Below are 27,929 nucleotides of genomic sequence, written 5' to 3' on the forward strand. Positions count from 1 at the left end.
TGAGCGACTGAACTAGAACTAGAAGAAGTCACTAATGAATTCACAGAGACTGTTTCAGTAGAGTGACCAAGTTGTAAGATAAATTCTTATGAGATAGATTATAGATAGTGATAAGGAGGACATGAGAGTGACTATATAATAAGATTGCTGTATGGTCTGAGAGATAGAGTGGCCATAACCTAGAAAGTATTTTTTTTTAATTCAGTTGTTTATTTCTTCTAAATTTATAAACAGACCCCTATCAAAATACAAACAAGCTTTTAAAATGGAAGTAAAGTTAATGTTAAAGCTCATAGGGAAAATTAAACATCTTGGAATTTCTAGGCAAGCTCTGAAAAGCAAGAGTAATGAATGGTGATTAATTATATCACATGATGACATTTATTATAAAACTTTCATAATTAAAACAGTGTGGAATTAGCACACAAAGAGACACACTAATAGGATAGAATATAAACTTCAGAGATAGGCCCAGATATGTAAGAAAGTTTCACATGCTATAAAGATGGCATCATATATCAGAGTAGATCGACTTTTTGAGTAACAAGCATGAGACAAATGAATGGTTATATGGAAGGAGATAAAAGTAAATGGTCCTCCCAGTGCACCAGCCCCAAGCATCATAAATTTATATTAAAAAAATTAAATGGATATCTCACCACAGACAAACATTAACTCCAAATGGATTGGGGGCCTAAATGTAAAAAAATGAGGAAAACATGAGTAATTGATTATTTAACCTGACTATGAGAAGAGAATATATAAATATACCTGAACTTAGAAAGGAAATTTGATTGATAAAATGAACTGCAAAATAATAATAATAATAATTTTGCTTGGAAAAAACACCATGAGATATAGCAATAGCAAATATATTATTTTCATTTACATGTGAAATGTGTATTATTTTTGATGTAAAAAGAGTTTCAAAATTGAGAAATAAAGATATGAAAAATGGAACACACTTTGTGAAAAACTGAATTAATAGTGACAAACATGAAAACAAGCTCAACTTCAGCTATAATAGAATAGTTAAAACTGTACTTAGATAACATATCTCACCTATTAGATTGGCAAAAATTTAAAGTTTTAAACTACACTTCGTTAACAAGATTTTGGGCAAATCCACTTTCTTAGAAGTAAAAAAAAATAGCTCAAGCCCTAGTGAAATGTATATGTGTACATTTATCTCTTGATAAATCAACTCTGCTTCTTGGAATTTTTGCTGAAATTAAACTTCCAAAAATATGAAACACACAGAGTTAGAGAGAGAATGGTATGAACATTATTTCTGGTGGAATTATTGGTAATTGCAAAATATTAGAAACAACTTAAATACTCACATTACAGGAGACTGATTAAATAAATTATAATATAACTGTAAAATACAGTCCTAATGAGCATTAGAAAAAAGAATTAAACAGAGTGTATAAATCATTTACATGATATCTGGGTTTACATCTACCATCTTCCTATGAATTGATAGAGAGGGATTCCCAGGACATATTACCAAATAAAGAACAGCAAAGTGTTAACATGTATGTAATATTTTATCTTTTATTTAAGAAAGGATAAGCAGAAATATATATAGTTTTGTTTTTTTTTTTTTTTGCAAAAATAAACTTCAAAGTATATTCCAGAATCAGTGAACGGGTTAACCAAACAAGAAAAGAAAGAGTGACATTTCTCTGAATATACTATTTGCATACTTTTGACTTTTGGGACATTATATTAAGGTGTTTTTTTTTCTTTTTAAGTTTGTACATATTAAAAAACTCTGAGGTTTTATGTATTAAAAAACAAAGGCAACAAGATAGGATAAATCAATACTGAATGTATACAGAAACCAAAACAATCCCTAACTGTAAAGAATTGGTAATAGAACCACATAGAAGAAAAAAATTCATCCTAATTCTGGCAGTTTGGACACAGAGCTTTGATCTATATCCTCAGTGGGAAACATTCTAAAGACAGAAAATATTGTAATGCAATTTTAAACATAGCATTTTATTTACTGAGTGGTATGAAGATAGCAATTCTGAAATGAATTTTTATATTGTAGGATTTAGAAAATATAAATAGTAAATAAATATATTGATGCTTTTGAGGACCACATTACTCACTGTGAGAAAAATGAGGAATAACAAGGAATTGGGAAAGTAGTGGAAGAGTCTTGTGTTACTGGATAGGAATTAAAGGCATAGATATATAGAAGCAACCATATCCTAGTAGCAAAGACTATACCAAGATTTCTTATTGGTTTATAAAACATTTGACAACTAAAAAAAATGGGGGGTTCCTTGTATGAAATAACTGATTGCGAAACTGGGACATGGAAAAGAAAGGGTAAACCTGGTAAAATCAATGGCAGGAAGTAAGGAAATGCTCAGAGTACTGATGGGACATATCAAGGGGGTTCTCATTGGACAAATCTGGGATGACTTGAGCATCAAAATAATTAAGGATAGGAATGAATTAAGTTATACTGATTACAAAAGAATTCAGGAGTCTTTCCCAATACAAATAAATGAATAACAAAGTGGGCAAGAAAATCCTTCCTTACAGTATGCCAACTAATAAAGAATAATAAAGTGAGAAAAATTATCAGTCTACAATCACATAATAATAAATGGTTCAGAGATGAGTCATCAGTGGATTCTAAGTCCATTGGGTCAAAGCTTATTGGGAGATAATTTCTTAATTTACAAATATATGTAGATTTTTTTACTTACCTTTTGGTAAACATTTCTATTTCATTTGAATTTGAATCACTTTATGACTCCAACACTTGAAATTTATTGAGAATTAATTTATGGTCAAATATATGGTCAATTCTGAGAAATATTTCTTATGTAAATGACAGAAATATGTATTTTTCACTTGTCAATGAGGTCAGCTTTTTTTTATTGTCCTCATACAATCACTGAAAAGTGTGTGTTAAAATCTTATACCATGATTTGAGATTTGTCTGTCTACAATTCTGTCCATTTGTGACTTAGTAATGTTGAGGCCATATTATTACACATATACATGTTTATTATGCTGTGTCTTCCAAATGAATTAAATCCTTCATCATTATGAAGTAACTTTTCTTTAAAATTATTATTTTTTGTTGAAAAATATATCTTGGTAAATTGTTAACATATCTGCAGTCTTTCCATTGGTTAGTTAGTTCTTCTGTGGAGTACCTTTTTAATCCTTTACTTTCCTTGTGATTTGTATATGCTTCTTATAAACACATAGATTATTTTTTCAACTCTTGTCTGAGAGTCTTAGAATATTTACTTCCATTTATAATGAATATAACTATGGATATATCTGGTTTTAATTCTGCCATCTTAGATGTTTCTATATTTTGCCACCTGATTTGTATTTCTTTTCTTTTAATATTTTATTGCCTCCTTTTGGATTTATTATATTATTCTCTAATATTTTTCTATAAATTTGGAAGTTAAACATTTCTTTTCTATTAGTGATTACCTTTGAATGGACATGTTATACTTAGTCATCAAAGCTTAATATTAAATATCATTTTTATTTTTCTCCTAGAAAATGAAAAAGTTTACTTTCAACCCTCTGTCCTTATATGCTGTTGTTTTGTGAATTTTAGTTTCATTAATATACTGAACTCCATAAAAATTATCATTATTGTTTTATAAGTCAATGTTTATGTTTAACTTCACAATTACCATTTGCATTTCATTTAGTCACCTCCTGCATCTCCAGCCTTCCATTTGTGACCATTTTCCTTTGTTTGAAGAATATCCTTTATTATTTTGTTAAGTAGAAGTCTGCTTTTGTCATGTTCTCTTAGTTTTTGCTTGTCTGATAATGTCTTTATTTTACTTTGATTCTTGAGTGATTCTATAATTTTGCTGAATATATGATTCTAATTTATCATTCACTTTTTAAAAACTTTATTTTGTATTGTGGTATAGCTGATTAATAATGTGATAATTTCAGATGATCAGTGAAGGGACTCAATTATACATATATCAATTATACATATATTGACACTACCATTTGAATGGTAGTGTTGAAGGTAGTGTTAAATGGTAGTTCTCACTGTTGTTGAGAAGGCATTCATCCATCTTATTGTTGCTTTATTGAACTGAACCTGAACATTTTTTCTTTAAGGTTGATTTATATTTTCTCTTTTTCTGCAGTGTCACTATGATGGTTCTTAATATGGACTGCTTTTTATTCATTCTGCTTGAGACTTGTTGAGCTCTTTAAATATGAGTAACTGTGTCTTTCATCAATTTGAAAAGCCATTATTTCTTCAAATCTTGCTTTCCTACCATTCTTTTCTCACCTTGTGGAACTCTTCTAATTTTATACTATATGTCTATTATCTTCTTATTTTCTCTTTTATAACCTTCCAATTTTCCTTGCTTCATTCATCACAGTTTCCTGTAACTGACATCCAGTAATGCTCTCTTAGCCTTCTTATCCAGTAATGCTTTCTCTTTGTCTAATCTGTCTTTGAGTTCTAAAGTTTTCATGTTAATGCTTAAGTTCCACATTTTCTCATTGTTTATTGATTGTATCTTAAATGTCATGCTTTATAGTTTGCAGTTTCTTGCTGAAATATTTAAGTTCAGCTTATAATTTTCATGTGCTGTGCTGTGCTTAGCCTCTCCGCTGTGTCTGACTCTTTGTGACCCTGTGGACTGTAGCTTGCCAGGATCCTCTGTCCATGGGAAGTCTCCAGGCAGGAATACTAGAGTGGGTTGCCATGTCCTCCTCCAGGGGATCTTCCCAACCCAAGGATCAAACCCAGGTCTCCCACATTGCAGGCAAATTCTTTACCATCTGAGCCACCAGGGAAGCCCAAGAACACTTGGGTGGTTAGCCTATACGTTCTTCAGGGGATCTTCCCGACTCAGGATTTGAACCGGGGTCTCATGCATTGCAGGAGGATTCTTTACCAGCTGAGCTACCAGGGAAGCTCTAATTTTCATATGCACACTACAAACAAAACACGCTGTCTTGTTTTCTTATTTCTTCTTTTCCAATGATTCTTTCCAATGAAGGACTGTTGAAGCTGAAACTCCAATAATTTGGCCTCCTGATGTAAAAATTGACTCATTGGAAAAGACCCTGATGCTGGAAAAGACTGAAGGCAAGAGGATAAGGGGACAACAGAGGATAAAACGGTTGAATGGCATCCCCAACTCAATGGACATGAGTTTGAGCAAGTTCCGGGAGTTGGGGATGGACAGGGAAGCCTGGCATGCTGCAGTCCATGGGGTCGCAAAGAGTCTGACATGACTGAGCAACTGAACTGAACTGATATGGTTCACGTTGTCTTGTTTCATGTGCCTGTTTATCATGGTATTTCAGTTACAGGAATTAAAAATAATTGAAAGAAACAATTTCAAACCTAGGATGATTTTTTTTTTGCTCCCATCAAGAAAATTAGAAAGGTCAAGAATATGAAATTACTTTATTCCAATTTCCAGGCTCAATATTTTTTTGGTTACATAGGTGATTTGAACGAAGCCTGAACTCCATGTCAACGGTGGTTTAATTCTGCTTCATCTGTATTTCTAGTGTACAGGCCTTTGGGATCCAAAAATAAGCTCAAGTTGGTTTACCTTTGCCAGGCTCATGAGATTAGAATAAGCTTCTCAACCTGTTGTCACATCTTCAGGTTTGCAAATGCTTCATTAGCAGTCATTACCCAAAAGTCATACTCATTTTTCTGGATTTCTGTCTTTCTGGATGTCTCACTATTTTATTATCTTCTCAATGCTTATAATTTTTTTCCATATTTTTATTGTCTTTAGCACAAGAATCTGTCTAAATTACCCAGGCTGTAATTGTTGGAAGCTAATACTTTTTGTAATTATTAGAAGCTAATTGATGCTTTTGAACTGTGGTGTTGGAGAAGACTCTTGGAGTCCCTTGGACTGCAAGGAGATCCAGCCAGTCAATCCTAAAGGAAATTAGTCCTGAATATTCATTGGAAGGACTGAAACTGAAGTTGAAATTCCAATACTTTGGCCACTTGATGTGAAGAACTGACTCATTGGAAAAGACCCTGATGCTGAGAAAGATTGAAGGTGGGAGAAGGGGATGACAGGATGAGATGGTTGGAAGACATCACCGACTTGATGGACATAAGTTTGAGTAAGCCCCAGGAGTTGGGAGCCTGGCATGCTGCAGTCCATGGGGTTGGAAAGAGTCGGACATGACTGAGCAACTGAACTGAACTGAATGCTTCTAATATTCTGATTTAATTTAGCTGTGTATTTCTTTTGTAAGCACCATAAGAACTAGCATCTTCCTAGAGAAGCTCTTCAGGATGGAGATAGTAAAAATCTGTAAACCTTTGAACATGTAGTTCAAATTGTGTATATAGGTTCACTTTCCTTTCTGGGAGATGTTTCATTGCTTTTTATCTAAAGGTGTGTGTGTGTGTGTGTGTGTGTGTGTGTGTGTGTGTGTAGCCACCTATAATAGAACAATCTTAAAACTTAAATTTACTTTATCAATAAACCTAGAGTCAAAAATCTTTTGATGATATTAGAAATATAGTCTTGATCTTGTAAAATTTACTGGAATCTTTTACAGAAACATAACTTTGAAGAATTATTTAATGAGACAGTAACCTTAAATTCTAACTGGAAGAGAAAAAATAAAAGGAAAAAAATGGATTTTAAAAGCTCTTATATACCAATCAGTTAAATTCTGTGACTTGAATATTAGCATTCCTTCACAGCAAATAGATGGGGAAACAATGGAAACAGTGAGAGACTTTAATTTTGGGGGCTCCAAAATCACTGCAGATGGTGACTGCAGCCATGAAATTAAAAGATGCTTAATCCTAGGAAGAAAAGCTATGACCAACCTAGATAGCATATTAAAAACCAGAGACATTACTCTGCCAACAAAGGTCTATCTAGTCAAAGCTATAGTTTTGCCAGTAGTCATGTATGGATGTGACAGTTGGACCATAAAGAAAGCTGAGCACCGAAGAATTGATGCTTTTGAACTGTGGTGTTGGAGAAGACTCTTGAGAGTCCCTTGGACAGCAAGGCGATCCAACCAGTCCATTCTAAAGGAAGTCAGTCCTGAATATTCATTGGAAGGACTGATGCTGAAGCTGAAATTCCAATACTTTGGTCACCTGAAGTGAAGAAGTGACTCATTGGAAGAGACCCTGATGCTGGGAAAGATTGAAGGCAGGACCAGAAGGGGATGACAGAAGATGAGATGGTTGGATGGCATCACCGACTCAATGGACATGAGTTTGAGTAAACTCCAGGAGTTGGTGATGGACAGGGAGGCCTGGTGTGCTGCAGTCCATGGGGTTACAAAGAGTCAGACATGACTGAGCAACTGAACTGACTGACTGAACTGAAGGTATGCATATTTTAAATATAAGCAATAAGATGATCATTTCTCTCATATCAACCTCCCCTGAATCTTCAAAGAAACCAATAGATGTTTTTCTTTTTGTATAACCAGAATTCAAGGATATATTTTAAAACATGGGGTAAATAATATATTTTAAGTAGATTAACGGTATAAATTTAGGCATGTTTACTTTGTGAAGATTTGTATTGCACTATAAAATTTTCTACTGGAGATATACAGTTGGAATAAAAATGTTAAGATTAATATTCTGGGATAGACTTATCTTTTCCAAGATTTAAATGATCTATTTTAAAAATTTGGACTTTGATATATATTTTTGTCATCTTCAAATCATTTTAAATATCTCATAGTTATGTGTCTGTGTTGCAGAATTCATTGGCACTTTGACTCACAAAATAATTAGCAGCATAAACGGAAACTTTACTTTTGCATATTCATATGCTTTACATTTCTTTCATTATTGTTAACCTAAATATCAGATAAATAGGTTAAGAATAATCATTAACTAAAAGAATCCCGATTAAACGCAAATGTTACCACTCGACGTCTGTACGTTGTTCACAGTACATAATCCGAAAGTATTGAGCATAGCCGCTGCAATTCTACTGGCCAAGAAAGTTAATTACCTAAAGAAATTGCCCAAACAATAGCAATCTTCATGATGGCCTTAGTCCGTGAATTGAAACGGCTATGCTCAATAGGATTACGTATTGCTACATACCGATCCAGCGAAATAGCGCAGAGGTGCATGATGGACGCTGTAGAAAATAAAACATCTAAAGAAATCCAGACGGGGCACAAATATCTAGGTAGTGGCCAGACATAATCTGAAAGAGAGCAGAGAGAAGACAAGAATAACATGTTATGCAAATTATACCGACTATAGTTTTAGTCTATTTTTTCTCATAATCTAAATTTTTAAAAGGAAGTGAAATTTGGTACGCATTGTTTTTCCATAGTAATGATGATGACAGTAACAATAACGCATTCAGTGTTACATATATTATTTTTTATTGAGGTAAAATTTACATATTATAAAATTAACCATTTTAAACTGTGCAATCCTGAAGCATTTAGTCCATTCACATCATCATGCAACCATCACCTCTTTCTAGTTCTAAAACATTTCATCATTGCAAAAGGAAACTGCTACCCATTAAGCAGTCACTCTCCATTTTCCCATTTTTTGTCCCCCTCCCCGTCCCCCTCCCCAGCCCCTGAAAATTTCTTATTTGCTTTTTATCTCTTGAATTTAGCTAATCTGGGTATTTCATATAATCAGAATCATACAGTAAGCAACCTTTTGTGTCTTCTTTCACTTAACACAGTATTTTTTTTAACTTTATTATTATTATTATTTACTTTACAATATTGTATTGGTTTTGCCATACATCAACATGAATCTGCCACGGGTATACAGGTGTTCCCAATCCTGAACCCTCCTCCCACCTCCCTCGCCATACCATCCCTCAGGGATTAAGGTTCTTCCATTTTGTAGCTTCTATCAGTACTTCATTCTTTTCTATCACTGATGCTCTTATCAGTTGAGATTTTTTTGGATGCTCTTGTAAATGGAATTGTTTTCTCAATTTCATTTATGATTTTCTCATTTCTCCTGTATAGAACTATAATTAATTTTCATGTTAATCTTGTATCCTCCAACTTTGCTGAATTCATTTATTAGATCTATATTTTTATGTGTGGGTTTTTTAGGATATTCCATATGAAAGATCATGTCACCTGTGAAAGTGGTAATTTTGTTTTTTTCTTTTCCAGTTTTCGTCTGCCTTTTATTTTCTTTCTTGTTTGATTTCTCTAGATAGAATTTCCAGTGCAATGTTAAGTGTAAGTAGTGAAAGTAGATATCTTGTCTTTTTCCTGATCTTAAAGAATAATCTTTCATTCTTTCATTATTGAGTCAGATGTTAACTGTGGGTTTTTCATAAATGCCCTTTATTGTGTTGAGGAAGTTTCCTTTTATACCCAGTTTGTTGCATGTTTTTATCATGAAAAAGTGATGGTTTGCTAAGTGTGATCGTGTGCTTCTCTTACCTTTATTGTATTAATGTGATGTATTACATTAATTGACTTTTATATGCTGAGCCATCTTTCATTCCTGGGATAAGTCACACTTGGTCATGGTGTATAATATGATGCCAAATTTAGTTTGCTTTTATTTTGTTGAGGATTTTTTGCATCTATATTCAAAAGTGACATTGGTCTATACTTATCTTTTGTTGTAATCTGGCTTTGGTATCTGGATAATGCTGATCTCATAGAATGAGTACATTTGTTCCCTCATCTTTTATTTTGTAGGAGTTTGAGAAATACTCGTGTTAATTCTTCTTTAAATGATTGATAAAATTTTCCAGTGGAGCCATCTGGTCCAGGACTTGTCTTGCTGGCAGGTTTTTCGATTATTGATAAAATGTCTTTACTTGTTATCAGAGTCTTTATTTCTTCTTGAGACACTTTTAGTAGTTTGCATGTTTCTAGAAATTTGTTCATTTAATTTAGGTTATGTGGTTTGTTGAAGTACACTTGTTCATTTATTATTTTATAATTCTTTTAATTTCTCTAAGTTCAGTCATTATGCCCCTCACTACTTTCATTTTTAATTTTAGATATTTGTGTCTTCTCTCTTTTTTTCATTTCTAGTTGAAGGTTTATCAACTTTGTTGACTTTACTGTGCCTTAAATCTCAATTTCTCCATTTTTTGAAGTAGAGTTTATAGTTTTGCCATATACAGAATTCTTGGTTGACAGAATTTTTGTTGTTGTTGCATGCTTTTAAATATGCAATCTCACTGCCTTCTGGCCCCCATAGTTGCTAAAGAGAAATTCATTATTAATCTTGTTAAAGATCCTGTATAATTTTGACCATAATGTCTTGGTGCAGATCTCTTGAAGTAATATATGTTTATAGAGTTCATTGAGCTTCTTATACATGTAGTTTCATATCTTTCCTCAAAGTGTGGAAAATTTTGACCAATAGTTCCTTAAATTTCTTTCTGCATGTTTTCCCCCTTCTCCTCCTCTTCTGGCACTATCATTATGCATGTGTTAGTAAACTTGATAGTGCCTCACGTGTCTCTAGGGTGCTGTTCATTTTCCTTCATCTTTTCTCTTTCTTCTCACACTGGATGATCTCAATTGATCTGTTTCGAAGTTCTTCAATTTTTCCTTCTTTTTGCTCAGTTCTGCAGTTGAATCAGTCTAGTAAATTAACTTCAGTTTTGGTATTTTTCATCCTCCAAATTTTTATTTATTGTTATAATTTATATTCCTTTATTGCTATTCTTTGTTGAGAAGACATTTTCCTTATTTCCTTCGGATCTTTGCCCATGGCTTCCTTTGGCTATCTGAGCATTCTGAGAGTTGATTTAAAGCCTGTCTATTTAAGTCTAATGCCTATGATTCCTCAGTATCATTTTCTTCTTCTTTTTTTTTTTTTACTATGAAGGAGTCATACTTTCTAGTTTCTTTGCATTCTTCTTACCTTTGATGAAATTTGAATACTTTGAACTTTATAATGTGGCAACTCAAGAATTTAGATTTGTTCCCCTAGACATGCATGGTTCAGAGGTCAGCTAGAGATATAAGCAGAGTTTATGGTTCCCCAGAGAAGAATCTGTGGTTCACTCTATCTCTATCCTTTCCTAGATTCTCCCTCAACTTTTAGTTTTGAGATTTTCTCAAACTCTGTCTTCAGTTCCTCTGAGCTACTAAAACTACAGATTTTGGGGAAGTTTAGTATTTCACCTGGCATAGACTGCATCTTCCGCTTTGGCTAATAAGTCGTGAAATGTGTAAACTCAACCAGTGTTGTTCACTTCTTCCAAGTCTTAAGAAACCCCAGAATCTTTGTTTCAGGTTTTTCTCCAGTACATTTAGAGTTATTTTTGTATTGTGTTTAGAGTTGATGGGCTTGCCTGATAGCTCAGTTGGTAAAGAATCCTCCTGCAATGCAGGAGACCCTGGCTCAATTCCTGGATCGGGAAGGTCCTCTGGAGAAGGGATAGGCTACCCATTCCAGTATTCTTGGGCTTCCCTTTTGGCTCAGCTGGTAAAGAATCCACCTGCAGTGTGGGAGACATGAGTACAATCCCTGGGTTGGGAAGATCCCCTGGAGATGGGAAAGGCTACCCACTCCAGTATTGTGGTCTAGAGAATTCCATGGACTGTGTAGTCCAAGGGGTTGCAAAGAGTCAGACAGGACTGAGAGACTTTCACTTTCACTTTCCACAGGCAATTCCAGAAGTGTAACTAACAACCATTGGAATTCAAGGAGCAAAACAAAGAAATCAAAGAAGTTATTAAGAATTATTTTAAACAAAATATTGATGAATGTTCATTTCTGTTCATCATTGTCTTGTAATCTCCTCAGATTGTATCTACCCAGAAGTTGATTGTATTGAGGGTTTGTGTATTCTCAACCTGTTCCATTTGTAGAAATTCAGTTCAGTTCAGTTCAGTCACTCAATTGTGTCCAACTCTTTGTGATCCCATGGACTCTAGCACGCCAGGCCTCCTTGTCCATTACCAACTCCTGGAGTTTACTCAAACGCATGCCCATTGAGTCAGTGATGCCAGAAATTACCTTTCCAATTTTGTTTCAAATACACAAGTATCACCTGACTGCCATTATGTGGAGAATTTTGTTTCTATAACCACTGGAATATAAGATGCATTAAGTCAATGTTTTTCTCTGTGTTTTATTTTTCTACTATTTAATTCATGATACATAGGTCAATGCATGGCACAAAGCAGGTACTCAATAAATATTTATTAAATTTGTAAATGAATATATCCCCCTCAACAGATTATAACATCACCCTAAATCCAACTTCATCATGCTGTGCTGTGCTTAGTTACTCAGTCATGCCTGACTCTTTGGGACCCCATGGAGTTAATCCTCAAGACTTCTCTGTCCATGGGGATTCTCCTAGCAAGAATACTGGAATGGGTTTCCATGCTCTCTTCCAGGGGATCTTCCCAACCCAGGGATTGAGCCTAGGTCTCTTATGTTGCAGGTTGATTCTTTACTGTCTGAGCCACCAGGGAAGCCCAAGAATACTGGAATGGGTAGCCTATCCCTTCTCCAGAGGGCCTTCTCAACTCAGGAATCAAATCAGGGTCTCCTGCATTGCAGGTGGATTATTTATCAGCTTGACAATCAGGGAAGCCCAAACTTCACCATATGCCAATATACATTCTCAGTAAGGTGCGTATCCACTCTGCAGATCCACTATCTAGTCAGTTCTCAGTTCTCAGCAATTACACATTTAATAATGGCAAAAATGGCAACAGCTATTACACAGTATCTTATACCAAGCACAGTGTTAGCAGTGTTAGTTAGGTACTTCATTTTTAATTCTATTCCATATAACTGTAGTGTCAACTCTATTACCCTACAGTGTGAGGAAAATGTGTCTCAAAGTCTCAGACTTGTTCAAGTCTAAAGATTTTTGCTCCAAATCTGACTTTTTTCCCCCAAACACAAAGGTACTTCCTATCACCATACACTATTTATTAAATAATAAATACAATTTTTTTTAACAATACAGGACAATATTTCTTGTGCAGGTTTTTCAAGAAGTCTACTTCCAAACCTGTAAGACAGCAAAATCCAAAAACAAAGGGAATGAACAAGCACCTAAAGTAAAAACTATCCCAAAGATAGCAATATCAGAATGAGTTAAATTATTGATTTCTAGATTAACTTCATTGGAGAAGGCAATGGCACCTCACTCCAGTACTCTTGCCTGGGAAATCCCATAGGCTGCAGTCCATGGGGTTGCTAAGAGTCGGACACTACTGAGCGACTTCACTTTCACTTTTCACTTTCATGCATTGGAGAAGGAAATGGCAACCCACTCCAGTGTTCTTGCCTGGAGAATCCCAGGGACATGGGAGCCTGGTGGACTGCTGTCTATGGGGTCGCACAGAGTCGGACACGACTGAAGTGACTTAGCAGAAACAGATTAACTTCCTTATCAAAAATAACTGCAGAAAACTTTCTCTGAATTTATGTAAGCCACGTTTTCTCAAACTTGTCTGATTATAATTATTCCCTAAGGTTTTTATCAAAAATGTTTTTCCTGGATTTCACTACAGACATTTTAATTCAAAATATTTAGAATTTCAGTGAAAATTTAGTTTTTGTTTGTCTTTGTAAGAAGACAAATGGATCTTTCAAGTTGTCTTAATGGAATTAAAGTGTATTTTCTTTAGATAAATTTTTTAAAATATAAATTTATTTATTTTGATTGGAGGTTAATTACTTTACAATATGTGAAAAGTTTGTTGGAAGTTGCATAGCAAAAAGGCCATATAACATAATTTCCATGGGGGAGATCAGTTAGTCGAAAGAGATAAAATCTTGTTTTCAGAAGCAAAAATTGCATAGTGTTTCATAAGACATTTTCTTATATTCACTCATTTATTCATTCAAAGATTACATCAAAGATAACATCAGATTACAAGATTAGTAACCAAAACTCACAGGCATCACCACCAATACTGACAATAATGGCAAAGACTGAATAATAAACACTGTAAAATTTCAGTTCATTTGTTGAAATGAAAAAATAAAAGGGATTTATTTCTATGAAATGTTGGAGATAACATTTGCTTGGTACAATAAATATTTGTTACTTGTATAAAGGAATATCCTTACCCTGCAGATCATAACCCCACCACAGAGAAAATACCAATTTTCTAATATTCTGATAATGATTAAGAGATGTGGAATGTTGGACTGTAAAATAATGCCAAAGCGAAAATGTAAACGAGAAGTTATAATTGATGTCTTTAAGTTAACATATATGAAAAGATGAACAAACATTTAAAAAGTTTTAAAATTTCTTCAGTTCATTTCATAATACAGTGTCAGTATCAAAACTTACAAAATACTGAAAAAATGAGACTAGAGACAAATAGCATTCATTGATATAGATTCAAAATTACAAACAAAATATTCACAAATATAATCCAGCAAAGAGTAAAATGAGTAAAACATCACAGTAAAACAAAATTTAGTTCAAGAATGTAATGATAAATTAATATCACAAAAATCTGCCAATATAGTCTCTTATATTAACATTTGTAAAGAAAGTTTATGAGCTTTATTCTTAAGAATAACTTTATAAAATGCTATAAAATACAAGAGCCTTTCCTAATTAAAACTTTAATTAATTATATAGAGATAAATAGAATTCCCCCTTAAATTTGATAACTTAACAAAAACCAAGAACAAATATAAACAGTAATGTGTTAAATACATTTCAAGTACATTAAATTTAAAAACTGGACAGGACAGAAATTTACAGAAACTTTAAAGCAGCTACCATAGCCATACTCAATGAAGGAGGGGTGGATATTCTTGAAATTAACAGAAAGAGAACTTCACAAATAAGAAGTAGTACTTATGAAAAAGAAACAAATGAAGAGTTCAGAGCTGAAAAAAAAAATCACTGGGTGTCCTCAATAGAAGAATGGATATGATAGATGAAGAGTCACTAAAACTGAATGTAGATCAATAGGAATTATCCAAATGAACAAGAATGAGAAAAAAATAAAAATAAATGGGCACTGTAGGAACTATGGGACAACGACTATAGGAACACACCTAGTATTTATGCCTTTGAAATCTTGAGAGAGGATATATTGGTACAGGAGAAAACTATGTGAAGAAACAATGGGCTAAAAAATTTCATATTCGATGAAAAATAAATCTACAAATTTACGAAATTCTGCAAAGCCCAAATGGTTAAACCAAAGAAAATCATGGCTAGACACATCATAATCCGGTGAAAACAAAAGATAAAGAAAAAAATTCTTGAAGCAGCTGAGAAAAATGACTTTTTCATGAGAGACCAGAAGGTATAATCACAATTTGGAATTTTATATCCAGTGAAACTATCTTCAGAAAATGAATGTGAAATAAAAAGATTTTCTTTAAGGGAGGAAACTAAGAAATTGATTGCCAGGAGACTTACTTTAAACAAATTTAATGATGTTCTTCAGAAAGAAAGAAAACTTATAAACTTTAAGAATAAATGAGGAACAACAGAAATGGTAAACAATCTGGGAAAATAAAATAATTATTTTTCTTTTCTTAGGTCTTTAAAAGATATGTGACTGTCAAAAACAAAAATTATTACATCATCTGAGAAGGTTCTCAATGTATATAGGTAAATTCCGTACTATAATTAAAACAAAAAGGCAAAGGCTTAAGGAGCCTATATGGATGTAAGATTTTTATATTCACTTGAAGTAACATTAATTACTAGGAAATTATGACAGATTAGCTATGTATATTTTAATCTAAACACAATCATTAAAATTTTTATGGCAAAACCAATACAATATTGTAAAGTAATTAATCTCCAATTAAAATAAATAAATCTATATTAAAAATTGTACAAAGAATATAGCAAAAAATCAATATATCAATGAAAATGGAATACTAAAATAAAATGCAGGACCCACCAAATAATTCAGAAGAGGAAAAAAGTAATTAAGAAGAGAAGAAAAAAGTAATTAAAAAGTAAAGAAAAAGATAATTAATAATTGCATTAAATGTAAATGATATAAGGTGCAATTTGTATCAATTTAAAGAACTAGCCTTGTTGGATTAAAAAGTATAAAAATACTATATACTGTCTATAAGAAACCTACAAGTTTAAATATAATGCAGATAGGTATATAGTAAGAGAATGTAAAGGGATAAACTCTGCAAGTACTAATCAAAGAATGCTGGGGTTATATATTAATATTAGACAAAGTAAATTTCAGATCAAATAATGTTACTAGGGATAACAGTGACCATTTTATAATGATAAGGGTGTCAATTCCTCAAAGGGATCTAACCATACTAAATATTTATGTACCTAATAGCAGAGCTTCAAATTTCATGAAGCAAAAAAAGATAGAAAAGAAAGAGATCAGAAGTACAATTGCTACACATACACACAAACATATGTACAATGGAATATTGTTTCATGTTCAAATGAATGAAATTAAGATACATGCTACAACATGGAGGAAACTTAAAGACATTATTCTTAGTGAAATAAGTCAGACACAAAGGGGCAATTCCACTTACATGAGGTTCCTAAAATAGTCAAATTCATGGACACAGAAAGTAGAATGGTAGCAGCTGGGGGAAGGGAGTATGAGGAGTTATTGTTTAATGAGTTCAGAGTTTCGATTTGGAATGATGAGTTCTGGAAATGGATAGTGGTGATCGCTTCATAATAGTGTAAATATACATAATGTTACTGAAATGTACGCTTAAAAATGGGTAAAAGGATAACCAAAAAAGTAAATAGCACTTTTCCAGCCACCGTAGAAGCCCTTCCATGTGGTCTGAATGAATTGTAGACTCTTCACCTCCACAAATTAACCACAGTCCTGGCATTTACAGTAATCAGTAATAACATTTCTCTATAGCTCTATAAATAAAGTGTGCATTTCTTAGTGGGAAAAAAGTACAATCACAATTATACTTTGAGATTTCAACATCTTTTCCTCAGTAATTGATATAAAAGCAAACAGAAAATTACTAATGGTATGAAAGAACTGAACAACATTAAGAACAAACTACAACAAATTGACGTTGGCAGAACACTCTATGCCACAATGATATATACACATTCTTTGCAAGAGTTCATGGGAAGAAACACAATAAATTAAATCTTAAGAAATTAATATAATTTATATTACATAATGTATAATTTTCTGACTACAATAGAATAAGCCTAAAAACCAGTAACAAAAAGATACCTTGAAAAAGTCAAAGTATCTGGCAGTTAAACAACACAGTTCCCCACAATCCATGTTTCAAAAAGGAAGCCAAATCATATCAGAAAATAATTTGAACTAAATGAAAATTAAAATAAAGGGTCAAAATTTGTGTAATGGTGTTAAAGCAATACTCAGAGGGGAATTTCTAAAAATAATGTTTTATTTTAGAAAGGAAAAAAAATCTAAAATCCATGATCTATGCTTCTATATTAAATGGACAAAGAAGGGTAAAAATTAAATCCAAAGTATTAGAAGAAATGAGGTAATAACTACAAAAGCAGAAATTAATGAAATTGAGGAAATTCAATGAGATCGAATGAAATAAAATGTTGGTTGTTTGAAAAGATTTTATAAAATTGATAAACTTCTAGTCAGATTGAGGAATAAATAAAAATAGAAGACACAAAGTACCAATATCAGTGATGAAAGAAGAAATATCTCTGTAGACTCCACGAACAGTTATAAGGGGATTATAATTATAAACAAATATATAAATGGATATATATGGAATATTAGAAAATGGTATTTATTTGCAGGGAAGGCATGGAGATGCAGATAGAGAGAATGGACTTGTGGATACAGTGGGGGAATAGAGGATGGGACTAATGGAGAAAGCAGCGGAGCACTACCATGTGTAAAATAGATAGCTGATGAGAAGTTGCTATATAAAAAAAGGAGCCCAGCCTGGCACTCTGTGATGACCTAGAGGGATGGGATGCAGGAAGGGGAAGGAGGCTCAAGAGGGAGGGCATATAGGTATAATTATGGCTGACTCATTGGAAAAGACTTTGATGCTGGGAGGGATTGGGGGCAGGAGGAGAAAGGGACGACAGAGGATGAGATGGCTGGATGGCATCACTGACTGGATGAACGTGAATCTGAGTGAACTCTGAGAGTTGGTGATGGACAGGGAAGCCTGGCGTGCTGCGAATCATGGGGTTGCAAAGAGTCAGACACGACTGAGCGACTGAACTGAACTGAACTGTGTTGTTGTACAGCAGAAACCATCAAAACATTGTAAAGAAATTTTCCTCCAATTAAAAAAAATCAAGAATGATTTGCCCATAAATTTTCTAGGGTTTTGGAGTCCTTAGACATGAAATCACAAAGTTTCTGAGCTATGCACTGAGGCAAGAATTTCAGTGGAGAATGTGCTCCTGAGAAAAAATGAAAACAACAAAAGAAGGATACAAGTGTTCTAAATCCCCAAACCTGAGTCATTCTTTTCCTCAGCCTAACATTTGCTCACTTGCACTCTGTGAAGACTGCCAAAACCAGGATAGTTTACTGGAAACTTAACCCAGATTTGAATTCATCTGAATGAAGCCTTTTTAGAACTTCAAAGTCTTTTTAGACAGCCAGTCTTTTAAGTTAGGGAACAGTTCCATCCTAGCTTAAAGTCTGGAAAACTTAATGGAATCCTAGGCTGTCACTCAAGTTGATGGTATTGACAGAACTAACTGTCAGCAACATTTCTTATAGATCAGTAATTTCCATACACAGGTCCATGGAGAAAACTGAGAAATTAAGTGTAACAATGTAATTTTAATAAGGCTATATTTATTCCATTTAAATATATTTTATTAAATAAATTCAATAAATATATGGATTTTTTTTAAATTCTGAAATTATCCTCCTTATGGAATCTATAAGTAGAAGGGTCTAGCCCATATGATTGGCTGAATTTTGCTTTATTATTTTATTCCTGATCCCATGTTTTTGAGGACTCAGCACATTCTTGATGTTTCCTATCACTCGGCCCTTGACAGAATACCCTGGATATCATTGCATTCTGCATCTTACATCAATTATTTCTTCTAAATGCTTTTGGGGAATGCCAAGCTTTCTCCCTTGTAATCACACCCACCTCCTTGCAACTTGATTCTTCTCTGATACTAGACTGCGTTTCTACCCACTTGAACTTGATTTAGAATTATTGGATCTTCTTTTGCTTCTGAAATTCAGACATTTAAAAAAAATTTTGCCTTGACCACCAGACATGAAATTCTGGGCTGCTTTTTAGGCTATAACCTTTGCTTCTTTCTGCAGTAGAAAGTAAATTCTCTCTCCTTCTATCTACTCTGAGTAAACAGACCCTAAGTAAATTTGTCCAACTACTAAACTCCACTACCTTGGTTCTGCTGAGAGGAGGAGCTGCAATTCTGGAGGCATTACCTGTATGCTGTAGAGTTGCTGGCGACTCTGCAGAATGCTCAGACTACCTCACAATTGCACTCATCTCACATGCTAGTAAAGTAATGCTCAAAAGTCTCCAAGCCAGGCTTCAGCAATATGTGAACCGTGAACTTCCTGATGTTCAAGCTGGTTTTAGAAAAGGCAGAGGAACCAGAGATCAAATTGCCAATATCCGCTGGATCATGGGAAAAGCAAGAGAGTTCCAGAAAAACATCTATTTCTGCTTTCTTGACTATGCCAAAGCCTTTGACTGTGTGGATCACAATAAACTGTGGAAAATTCTGAGAGAGAGAGGGATGCCGGACCACCTGACCTGCCTCTTGAGAAATCTGTATGCAGGTCAGGAAGCAACAGTTAGAACTGGACATGGAACAACAGACTGGTTCCAAATAGGGAAAGGAGTATGTCAAGGCTGTATATTGTCACCCTGCTTATTTAACTTCTATGCAGAGTACATCATGAGAAACGCTGGACTGGAAGAAGCACAAGCTGGAATCAAGACTGCTGGGACAAATATCAGATATGCAGATGACACCACCCTTATGGTACAAAGTGAAGAGGAACTAAAAAGCCTCTTGATGAAAGTGAAAGAGGAGAGTGAAAAAGTTGGCTTAAAGCTCAACATTCAGAAAACGAAGATCATGGCATCTGGTCCCATCACTTCATGGGAAATAGATGGGGAAACAGTGGAAACAGTGTCAGACTTTATTTTTTGGGGCTCCAACATCACTGCAGATGGTGACTGCAGCCATGAAATTAAAAGAAGCCTACTCCTTGGAAGGAAAGTTATGACCAACCTAGATAGCATATTCAAAAGCAGAGACATTACTTTGCTGACTAAGGTCCGTCTAGTCAAGGCTATGGTTTTTCCTGTGGTCATGTATGGATGTGAGAGTTGGACTGTGAAGAAGGCTGAGCACCGAATAATTGATGCTTTTGAACTGTGGTGTTGGAGAAGACTCTTGAGAGTCCCTTGGACTGCAAGGAGATCCAACCAGTCCATTCTGAAGGAGATCAGCCCTGGGTGTTCTTTGGTAGAAATGATGCTAAAGCTGAAGCTCCAGTACTTTGGCCACCACATGCGAAGAGTTGACTCATTGGAAAAGACTCTGATGCTGGGAGGGATTGGGGGCAGGAGGAGAAGGGGACAACAGAGGATGAGATGGCTGGATGGCATCACTGACTGGATGGACGTGAGTCCGGAGTGAACTCCGGGAGTTGGTGATGGACAGGGAGGTCTGGCGTGCTGTGATTCATGGGGTTGCAGAGGGTCGGACACGACTGAGCGACTGAACTGGACTGACTGAACTGCAGGCCCTTCTCTATCACTAAGTCATGTCTGACTCTTTGTGATCCCATGGACTCTATCTTGCCAGGCTCCTCTGTCCATGGGACTTTCCAGGCAAGAATACTGGAGTATGTTGCCATTTCCTTCTCCAGGGGACTTTTCCTGGCTCAGGAATCAAACCCTTGTCTCCTGTATCTCCTGCACTGCAGGCAGATTCTTTACTCATTGAGGCATCAGGGAAGCAGGCTAATATGTTCAATCGTTTCCTATTGGCCCCGGGCTTACAGATCCACTCAAATACCACTGTCTCTTACAAACCAAGGTCATAGAACACAGTACTCTACCCTCTAACAAAGATCTGTCAGAATGCCTCTCTAGCGATGTAGTTCAGCATCTGTGGCACGTAGATTTTATGCTTCTTCAGTGAGGAAGAGTGATGTTTCTGGTATATGTCCTGATGATGTGGGCAGGGAGATGGGACATCCTACATATGCAACCAGCCAGCACCCCCTTAGTATAAAATAGGGATTTTCTGGCAGCACTATGCAGGATGTTCAACCTCCCCGCCCATATGAAGGTTAGCTGCCGCATCATGAAGTTTCAATTTCTGTCGAAGGGTTTGTCGCTTGATGCATCTTTGTGTGAATCATTTCAGAAAGACCTCTTCCAAATGGGTCATCTGTTCCTGGTGAACTGGCTGTGATTACTAATAGCCTAAATGATCTAGAAGGCTGGTAACTGATAACCCACCTCATACTCAAACTTAAGCCTAGTATCTCTAGCAATATAATTTTCCATCAACTTAAAAGATAAAATTCTCTTGATATGGATGCCAAGATATATATGGGTTACAAACACTCTCCAGTTTCACTCCCAATTCTGTCAACCCTCATGAAATAAATAACATAAGCCTTTGAATTACATAATCCATTCTAAATAATATAAACATATGAGACTTATAAAATAATCTAATATAAACATAGACTTCTTATACTACAGTAGAGGCAATTCTATTTCTCGAAGACCCTAGTTGGGCTACATATACTTATTCCAGTTATCCAAGATTATCCCAGTTGAAATTAACTATCTTATATGTATCACAAGTTAATTGCAGAAAGCATAGGTCTAGAAGCAACATCCTGAGACTCACTTTTCCATGGCTATGCAATCTGATCATCACACTCTGAAATAAATAAACTTAGCTAAAGACAGACTCTGTCAGCCTCGTTCTTTTACTTGAACAAATTTTGCTTTATGTACTATCCTATCTCAAGCCTCTCAGCTCTGAGAACTTTTATACCTGTAAAAATTCATGAATCTTCTGTTCCACCAGCACCTAACACCTGAAAGGTTCAGTATGATGTTTAATATCTTTTAAAAAACATCCTGGACTTGCTCCCCTGAAATAATCCTTTAACCCATCTATCCTGGAGTTTCCTACATGATTTGCAATAGAGCTAGTTACTTTTGAGTTGACTTCAAGTCTTTTCCTAGGGGAATATGGCAAAGATTTCCATTTCTCTGTTGATATTTTTTCCAGATAATTTTTTCCAGAGAATGGAAGACTCAACAATTTCATGTGGGAAAGGGAGAAAGACAAAGAAGAAATGATGAGTATTTTCCTGGAGCTCTCTGCCTAACCAAGTATACATTAATGAGAATTTTTGTTATTGGTATTAGGGGTTCTACTTTAGTAGAGTAAGTATTAGGTATTTTTCATTCTGAGTTGTGTCCGATTCTTTGTGACCCCAAGGATTGTAACCCATCAGGCTCCTCTGTCCATGGGGTTTTCTAAGCTAAGAATACTGGAGTATTCTCCTCCAGGGGATCTTCCTGACCCAGGGATTGAAGCCCCATCTCCTGTATCTCCTGCCTACACTGGCAGGATTCTTTATCACTGAGACACCTGGAAGGCCCACTCTAGCACAGTAGTGGAGGAAAAACAAACAATGCGCATAAGGGAGTAAGATATTGTTGTGGCTTTAAATTTATGCCTCTAGATGTTTTTTGGTTTTGGCTTCATTTTAATACATTAAGTTCACCTATAATATGGCGAACTTCCAAAGGAAGGAAAAGCCTATTTGTATCATTTAGGTAAGGTGATTGCTAAATCAATTGGAGAAAATATATTTTAAAATGTATTAAGTATTCATAATTTATCATCTTGATGATACTAGTAAGATTAAATTTAGATAATTCTTAGATACTTGAGTGATAAGCATCATGACCACCCCATCATTCTGACTAAAGGCCAAAGTAAACATAAAATGTTCTTTTGAGTAAATTTTTAATAACAGTCCTTTAGATTTCTGTAATATATTCATTAATACTAAAATGCACTTTTTATTAACGATTAGGATTCCAAATAATGAATAACTCATCCCCAACTGGGAGAAGGCACTGGCAACCCACTCCAGTACTCTTGCTTGGGAAATCCCATGGATGGAGGAGCCTGGTGGGCTGCAGTCCACGGGGTCGCTAAGAGTCGGACACGACTGAGCGACTTCACTTTTCACTTTCGTGATTTGGAGAAGGAAATGGCAACCCACTCCAGTGTTCTTGCCTGGAGAATCCCAGGGACAGGGGAGCCTGGTGGATTGCCGTCTCTGGGGTCTCACAGAGTCGGACACGACTGAAGCGACTTAGCAGCAGCAGCAGCAGAAATTTTTAGGTCAGTGTTTCTAACTTATTTGGTTGCTACTCTTTAATTTACTATTTGGTGGAATACATTTTCTACAATACATTTAAGCTAAAGATATAGCACAAAATCTATAAAATCAATTTACTTTTATCTTACATTTATATGTTAATATTTACTAAAAATCTAGTCAAGTCTGAACTAATTGCTACGGATACTAGTATTGACAACATGCTGCCAGATAGTTGGCAGATTTCTTAAAGCCCTGGGTAGGAATCATGGTTTTAGAACACTCAAAGTAGCTAGGTCAAAAAGACACCATCTACAGCCTTATTTAGAGCACCTTAGTAACTGTTGTTTGTGAACTTGTAACCCATACTCATTATCTGCTCTCTCTAGTTAGTAATCCTCTTGATTATTTGCAGGGAATACCCAAGGCTTGGAAATACATCTTCAAGTGAACTCCAGGTATTAACCTTGGATGCCCCCATGAATTCCCTTCTTTTACATCACAGATTGAAACCAATACTTAATCAGTACTTTTCATATGCCCAATTTTCAAACATCCCCACATCCTAAGGTTTACTAAAGCTTTTTGTTTTTTACTTATTCTCTATTCAAATGATTCACTCTGCAGAAAAATGAAAATAGATTAAAGGTTACTGTGAAATTTTAATTAACAGAAAACAGAAACTCCTTATAAAGCTTCTTAACGGGGACCAGAAAGCAATATTGACAATACTGAGATACAATTTCATAAAGACAAACTCTCTCTCTGTCTATGTGTGTATATATATATATGACTAAAATGTTATGGTTTACAATGAAAATATTGCCATTTAAAAATATTTCCCTAAAATTTCACAAGTTTGCTTTTAAAAAACACAAAACCAGTGACAATGTGTTTCAGGAGCCAAGTAATGGAGTAACTACTACATTGTATAACAGATATGTTCTTTTCATAGTAATACATTACTCAGATTATTAATTTGAATTGTTAGTATTGTAGATATATGTTGAAATGAATTTTAGGAGAACTGGTATATTTTATTAATTTAGGCTTTATTCTCTCCCTTGTTCCAAAAAAAGTTTAAGGTGTTTTACTGATGTGGCATTGAAATATGTATTTAATAAATATTAAGTTCTTAATACATAATAGGTAGATGGAGATGATACAGAAGGCAAACATATTTGTTCTCATGATTTTATAGTATAGTGAGAAATATTATAAGATAGAAAACTAAACTGGGCAAAAGAGAAGCACACATGGAGTAAAAGGGCATTTTTTTTTCATATGCAGCAATTGAGAGAAGAAAGCCAAAGGAGAAACAAAATCAAAAAGCAAACAAAAACTTGGGATTTTTGAACGGCATTTTTAAGCCAAAGAATGGCAAATATTTTCTGTAAGGGGCTAAATATGTATTTTAGTCTTCATAACTACTCAACTCTCCTTTGGTAGGGTGAAAGCAGCGATCTTTGAAAGAATAGGTATGACTATGTTCAAGAAAACTTTATGTATCATTAGCTGTAGCCAGCACAATTTGGCACATGGGTATAGTTAGCCAATCCCTGACCTTGAGAGCTAGGAAGGGGGAACTGATGTGGTTGAGGATTGATGGAGATGATTTGGTGTTATCCTCAATGCTGCTGCTTGGCATTATCAGGGATAGAGCTAATTCTCTCTATATTAGGATCAGGTTGGGAATTGAAAAAATAATCCAGGTACACAAAAAAGATTTCTGCTTTAGCTGCATAAAATGAGCATGTTATTGGGGATCCTAATTAGATTCTTAAAAGACATTAATATTCAAGAGAAGGAAATTTAAACATTTCACTCAAGTCACTAAGAAAATTTCATGGTGAATCTGAACATTTGAAGTTTCATTGTATTAGGTATTGAGATCCTCTATTTTCAGTAGGAATCAAAGGCCTGTGATTTAAGTGAACACAAGTTCATACACATGCATCCTTCACTTTACACCAAGTTCTTGATCAGCCTGAGGAAGTTCCCTTCTATTTCCAGTTTTTTCTTTTTATCACAAAAGGGGGTTGGATTTTGTTGAATGCTTTTTGGAGTCTATTAAGGTAGTGAGGTTATTTTTTTTCTTTTATTCTGTTAATAAGCTGCATTGTATTGATTGATTTTCTCAAGTTGAACCAATTTTGCTTTTTTTTTTTTCTTTCTTTCTTTTTGCTGCAAAAGTTTTATTGTTTCCATTTGATGCAAGGATTGGGTGAGGCTCCGGGATGTTTAAAAAGCTGCCCAGTGGATGCAGAGAGGGGCCTCAGGTGCAGCCCTGACTCCAGAGGGCTCCTCAAAGACCGTTGGGCTCTAGTGGTGTTGGAGGGTGAACGTTTCAAAGATATATTCGCCCAGCCCAACCAGGGGACCAGCCAACCTGCGGAGGTTAGTCAGATGGTTGCCATCTACTTGATGAGTTTCAGCTATTGGCTCAGCTCCCCGCCTTCTCTCCATCCTCCACTACTCCAGCAGCCTGTTGGTGTGGGGGGATGGGGCTGATCAGGTAGTTGTAATCTACTTGATGAGTATCAACTGCTCGTACAGGAAGCGGCTCTCTAGGAAGTCACAGGGATGGGAGTCTGCAGGGGCTGAACCCAAGGCATGAAGATCCACAAGGGCCTAGCTCAGGTTCTTCTCCACGGCTGTGGCAGCTTCCTTATTGTCCAAAGTTTTATCCCATTCATCTTGGGACGGCTTTTGCATGTCCTAGAAGAGGGCACGGGACACCGTGCTGGTTTTCCATCTTCAAGAGATGCTAGGGGCCCTGCTCCTTCTTGGCCAACTTGGAAAAGGTGGCCCACGCTGTCCAGAGCCACATCCTGGCAGTGGAAATAGAAGCCCATAGAGAGGTAGGTGTAGGGGGACCCAGATGCTGTTGACACCGTGGTTGATGGCAACCTCCACCTCAGTGAAATAATTCTGAGGAATCATGGTTGTTTGGTCTTAAGGAGTTAAGCTCAAAATGTGTTGGCTAGTCCAGAGGCCGAGGATGGCTGAGTGGCTGGTTCCAGAGGTTACAACTGGAAAAAAGGTTGGAGGGCTGTCGGCGGCTGGAAAAGGGGGGGAGGTGTCCCTGTGTCCCTTCTGTCCAAACACTGTTGAAGCAAAAGACAGATCCACAGTACCACCTGAGAACACTGCCCCAATTTTGCATTTCTGGGATAATACCCATTTTCTTGGTATCCAACCTGTTTCATATCTTGCTGGATTCAGTTTGCGAGTATTTTGTTGAGGGTATCTGCATCTATATTTATACAGGTTATTGATCTATAGTTTCTTTCTTTTTTTTCTTGTGCTATATTTGTCTGGTTTTGGTATCAGGATCATATCATTCTCATAAGAAGAGTAGGAAAGAATTCCTCTTTTTTTTAATTTTTGAAAAAGTATTCGAAGAATTGGTGGTAATTCTTCCAGGGACTTACCAGACATGTCAAACAATGACAACTGTCTGGAAATGAGGCTCTGAAGGAGTTTGCTAACTCTGTTCCACTCTGGTAGGTATCAGGCTGCTAGTTTGCACTGAGATTGTAGGCTCTTGGTTTTCAAGGCTATCCTGGAGCCTGAGAGGGGTCATGAAATTAGGCAAGATAAAATGCTACAGAGACTGCTGTTCTTATCAAAATTCAATCATTTTTCTTGAATAAGCACTCCCTGGCTTGCTTTGAGCTTTTAGGTAACTTCCAGAGTCCCAGATTAGTTGATTCTGACAGTTTTTATAAAATTTCTTGTTGCTTTTAATGAAGAGAGAATTTTGGAAGGAATAAAGACTGATATTCACCTGTAATTTCTGTGTTATTAACATATCTTAAAATTTGTTTTGTTTTTGTTTTTTTAATATAAATTTATTTATTTTAATTGAAGGTTAATTACTTTACAATATTGTATTGGTTTTGCCATACATCAACATGAATCCGCCACAGGTATACACGTGTCCCCCATCCTGAAACCCCCTCCCTCCTCCCTCCCCATACCATCCCTCTGGGTCATCCCATTGCACCAGCCCCAAGCATCCAGTATCATTTTGTAGAAAACTTTTCACACAGATCGTATTATTAATACAGAGAATGGAAATGGTGATTTTGAATAGAAGTATGAATGAGAATATGGAAACATCATATCAATATGAATTACCCAGTATCTAGGGGATGCATTATATACTATTCTTATAAATAAAACTGTAGGTATATTTTATAATAGAGTATTTTAACATAATTATCTCAAATGGTTTATATCAGCCATTGCTTTATCTTATAATTTTGCTTATGTTTGTTCTTACTGCAATTTTTTTATCCCAGTCTGTTTTACATTAAAAATGTTTATTGGAGTATAGTTGATTTACAATGTTTTAATTTCAGATGTACAGCAAAGTGATTAAGTTATACATATGTGTATATTCATTCTTTTTCAGATTATTTCTCATATATTTTACCACAAAATATTGAGTAGGGTTCTCTGTGCTACACAGTAGGTCTCTGTTGGTTATCTATCTTATATATAGCGGTGTGTGTATGTTAATCCCAAGTTCCTGATTTATCCCCCCACCATGTTTCCCCTTTGGTAGCCATAAGTTTGTTTTCGATATCTGTAAG

General features: G+C 35.3%; 1 protein-coding gene across 1 annotated transcript in view; it reads right to left on the reverse strand.

Moving 5' to 3' along the window:
* Window positions 1-27,929, reverse strand: part of HTR2C (5-hydroxytryptamine receptor 2C) — a 156,503-nt gene that overhangs the window by 79,603 nt on the left and 48,971 nt on the right. The window contains exon 3 of the mRNA XM_070290880.1: window positions 8,013-8,213. Coding sequence (XP_070146981.1) covers window positions 8,013-8,213 — 201 coding nt within the window. The remainder of the gene's footprint in view (window positions 1-8,012; window positions 8,214-27,929) is intronic.

The sequence above is a fragment of the Ovis canadensis genome, chromosome X (assembly GCF_042477335.2).
Source record: "Ovis canadensis isolate MfBH-ARS-UI-01 breed Bighorn chromosome X, ARS-UI_OviCan_v2, whole genome shotgun sequence".
Lineage (NCBI taxonomy): Eukaryota > Metazoa > Chordata > Mammalia > Artiodactyla > Bovidae > Ovis > Ovis canadensis.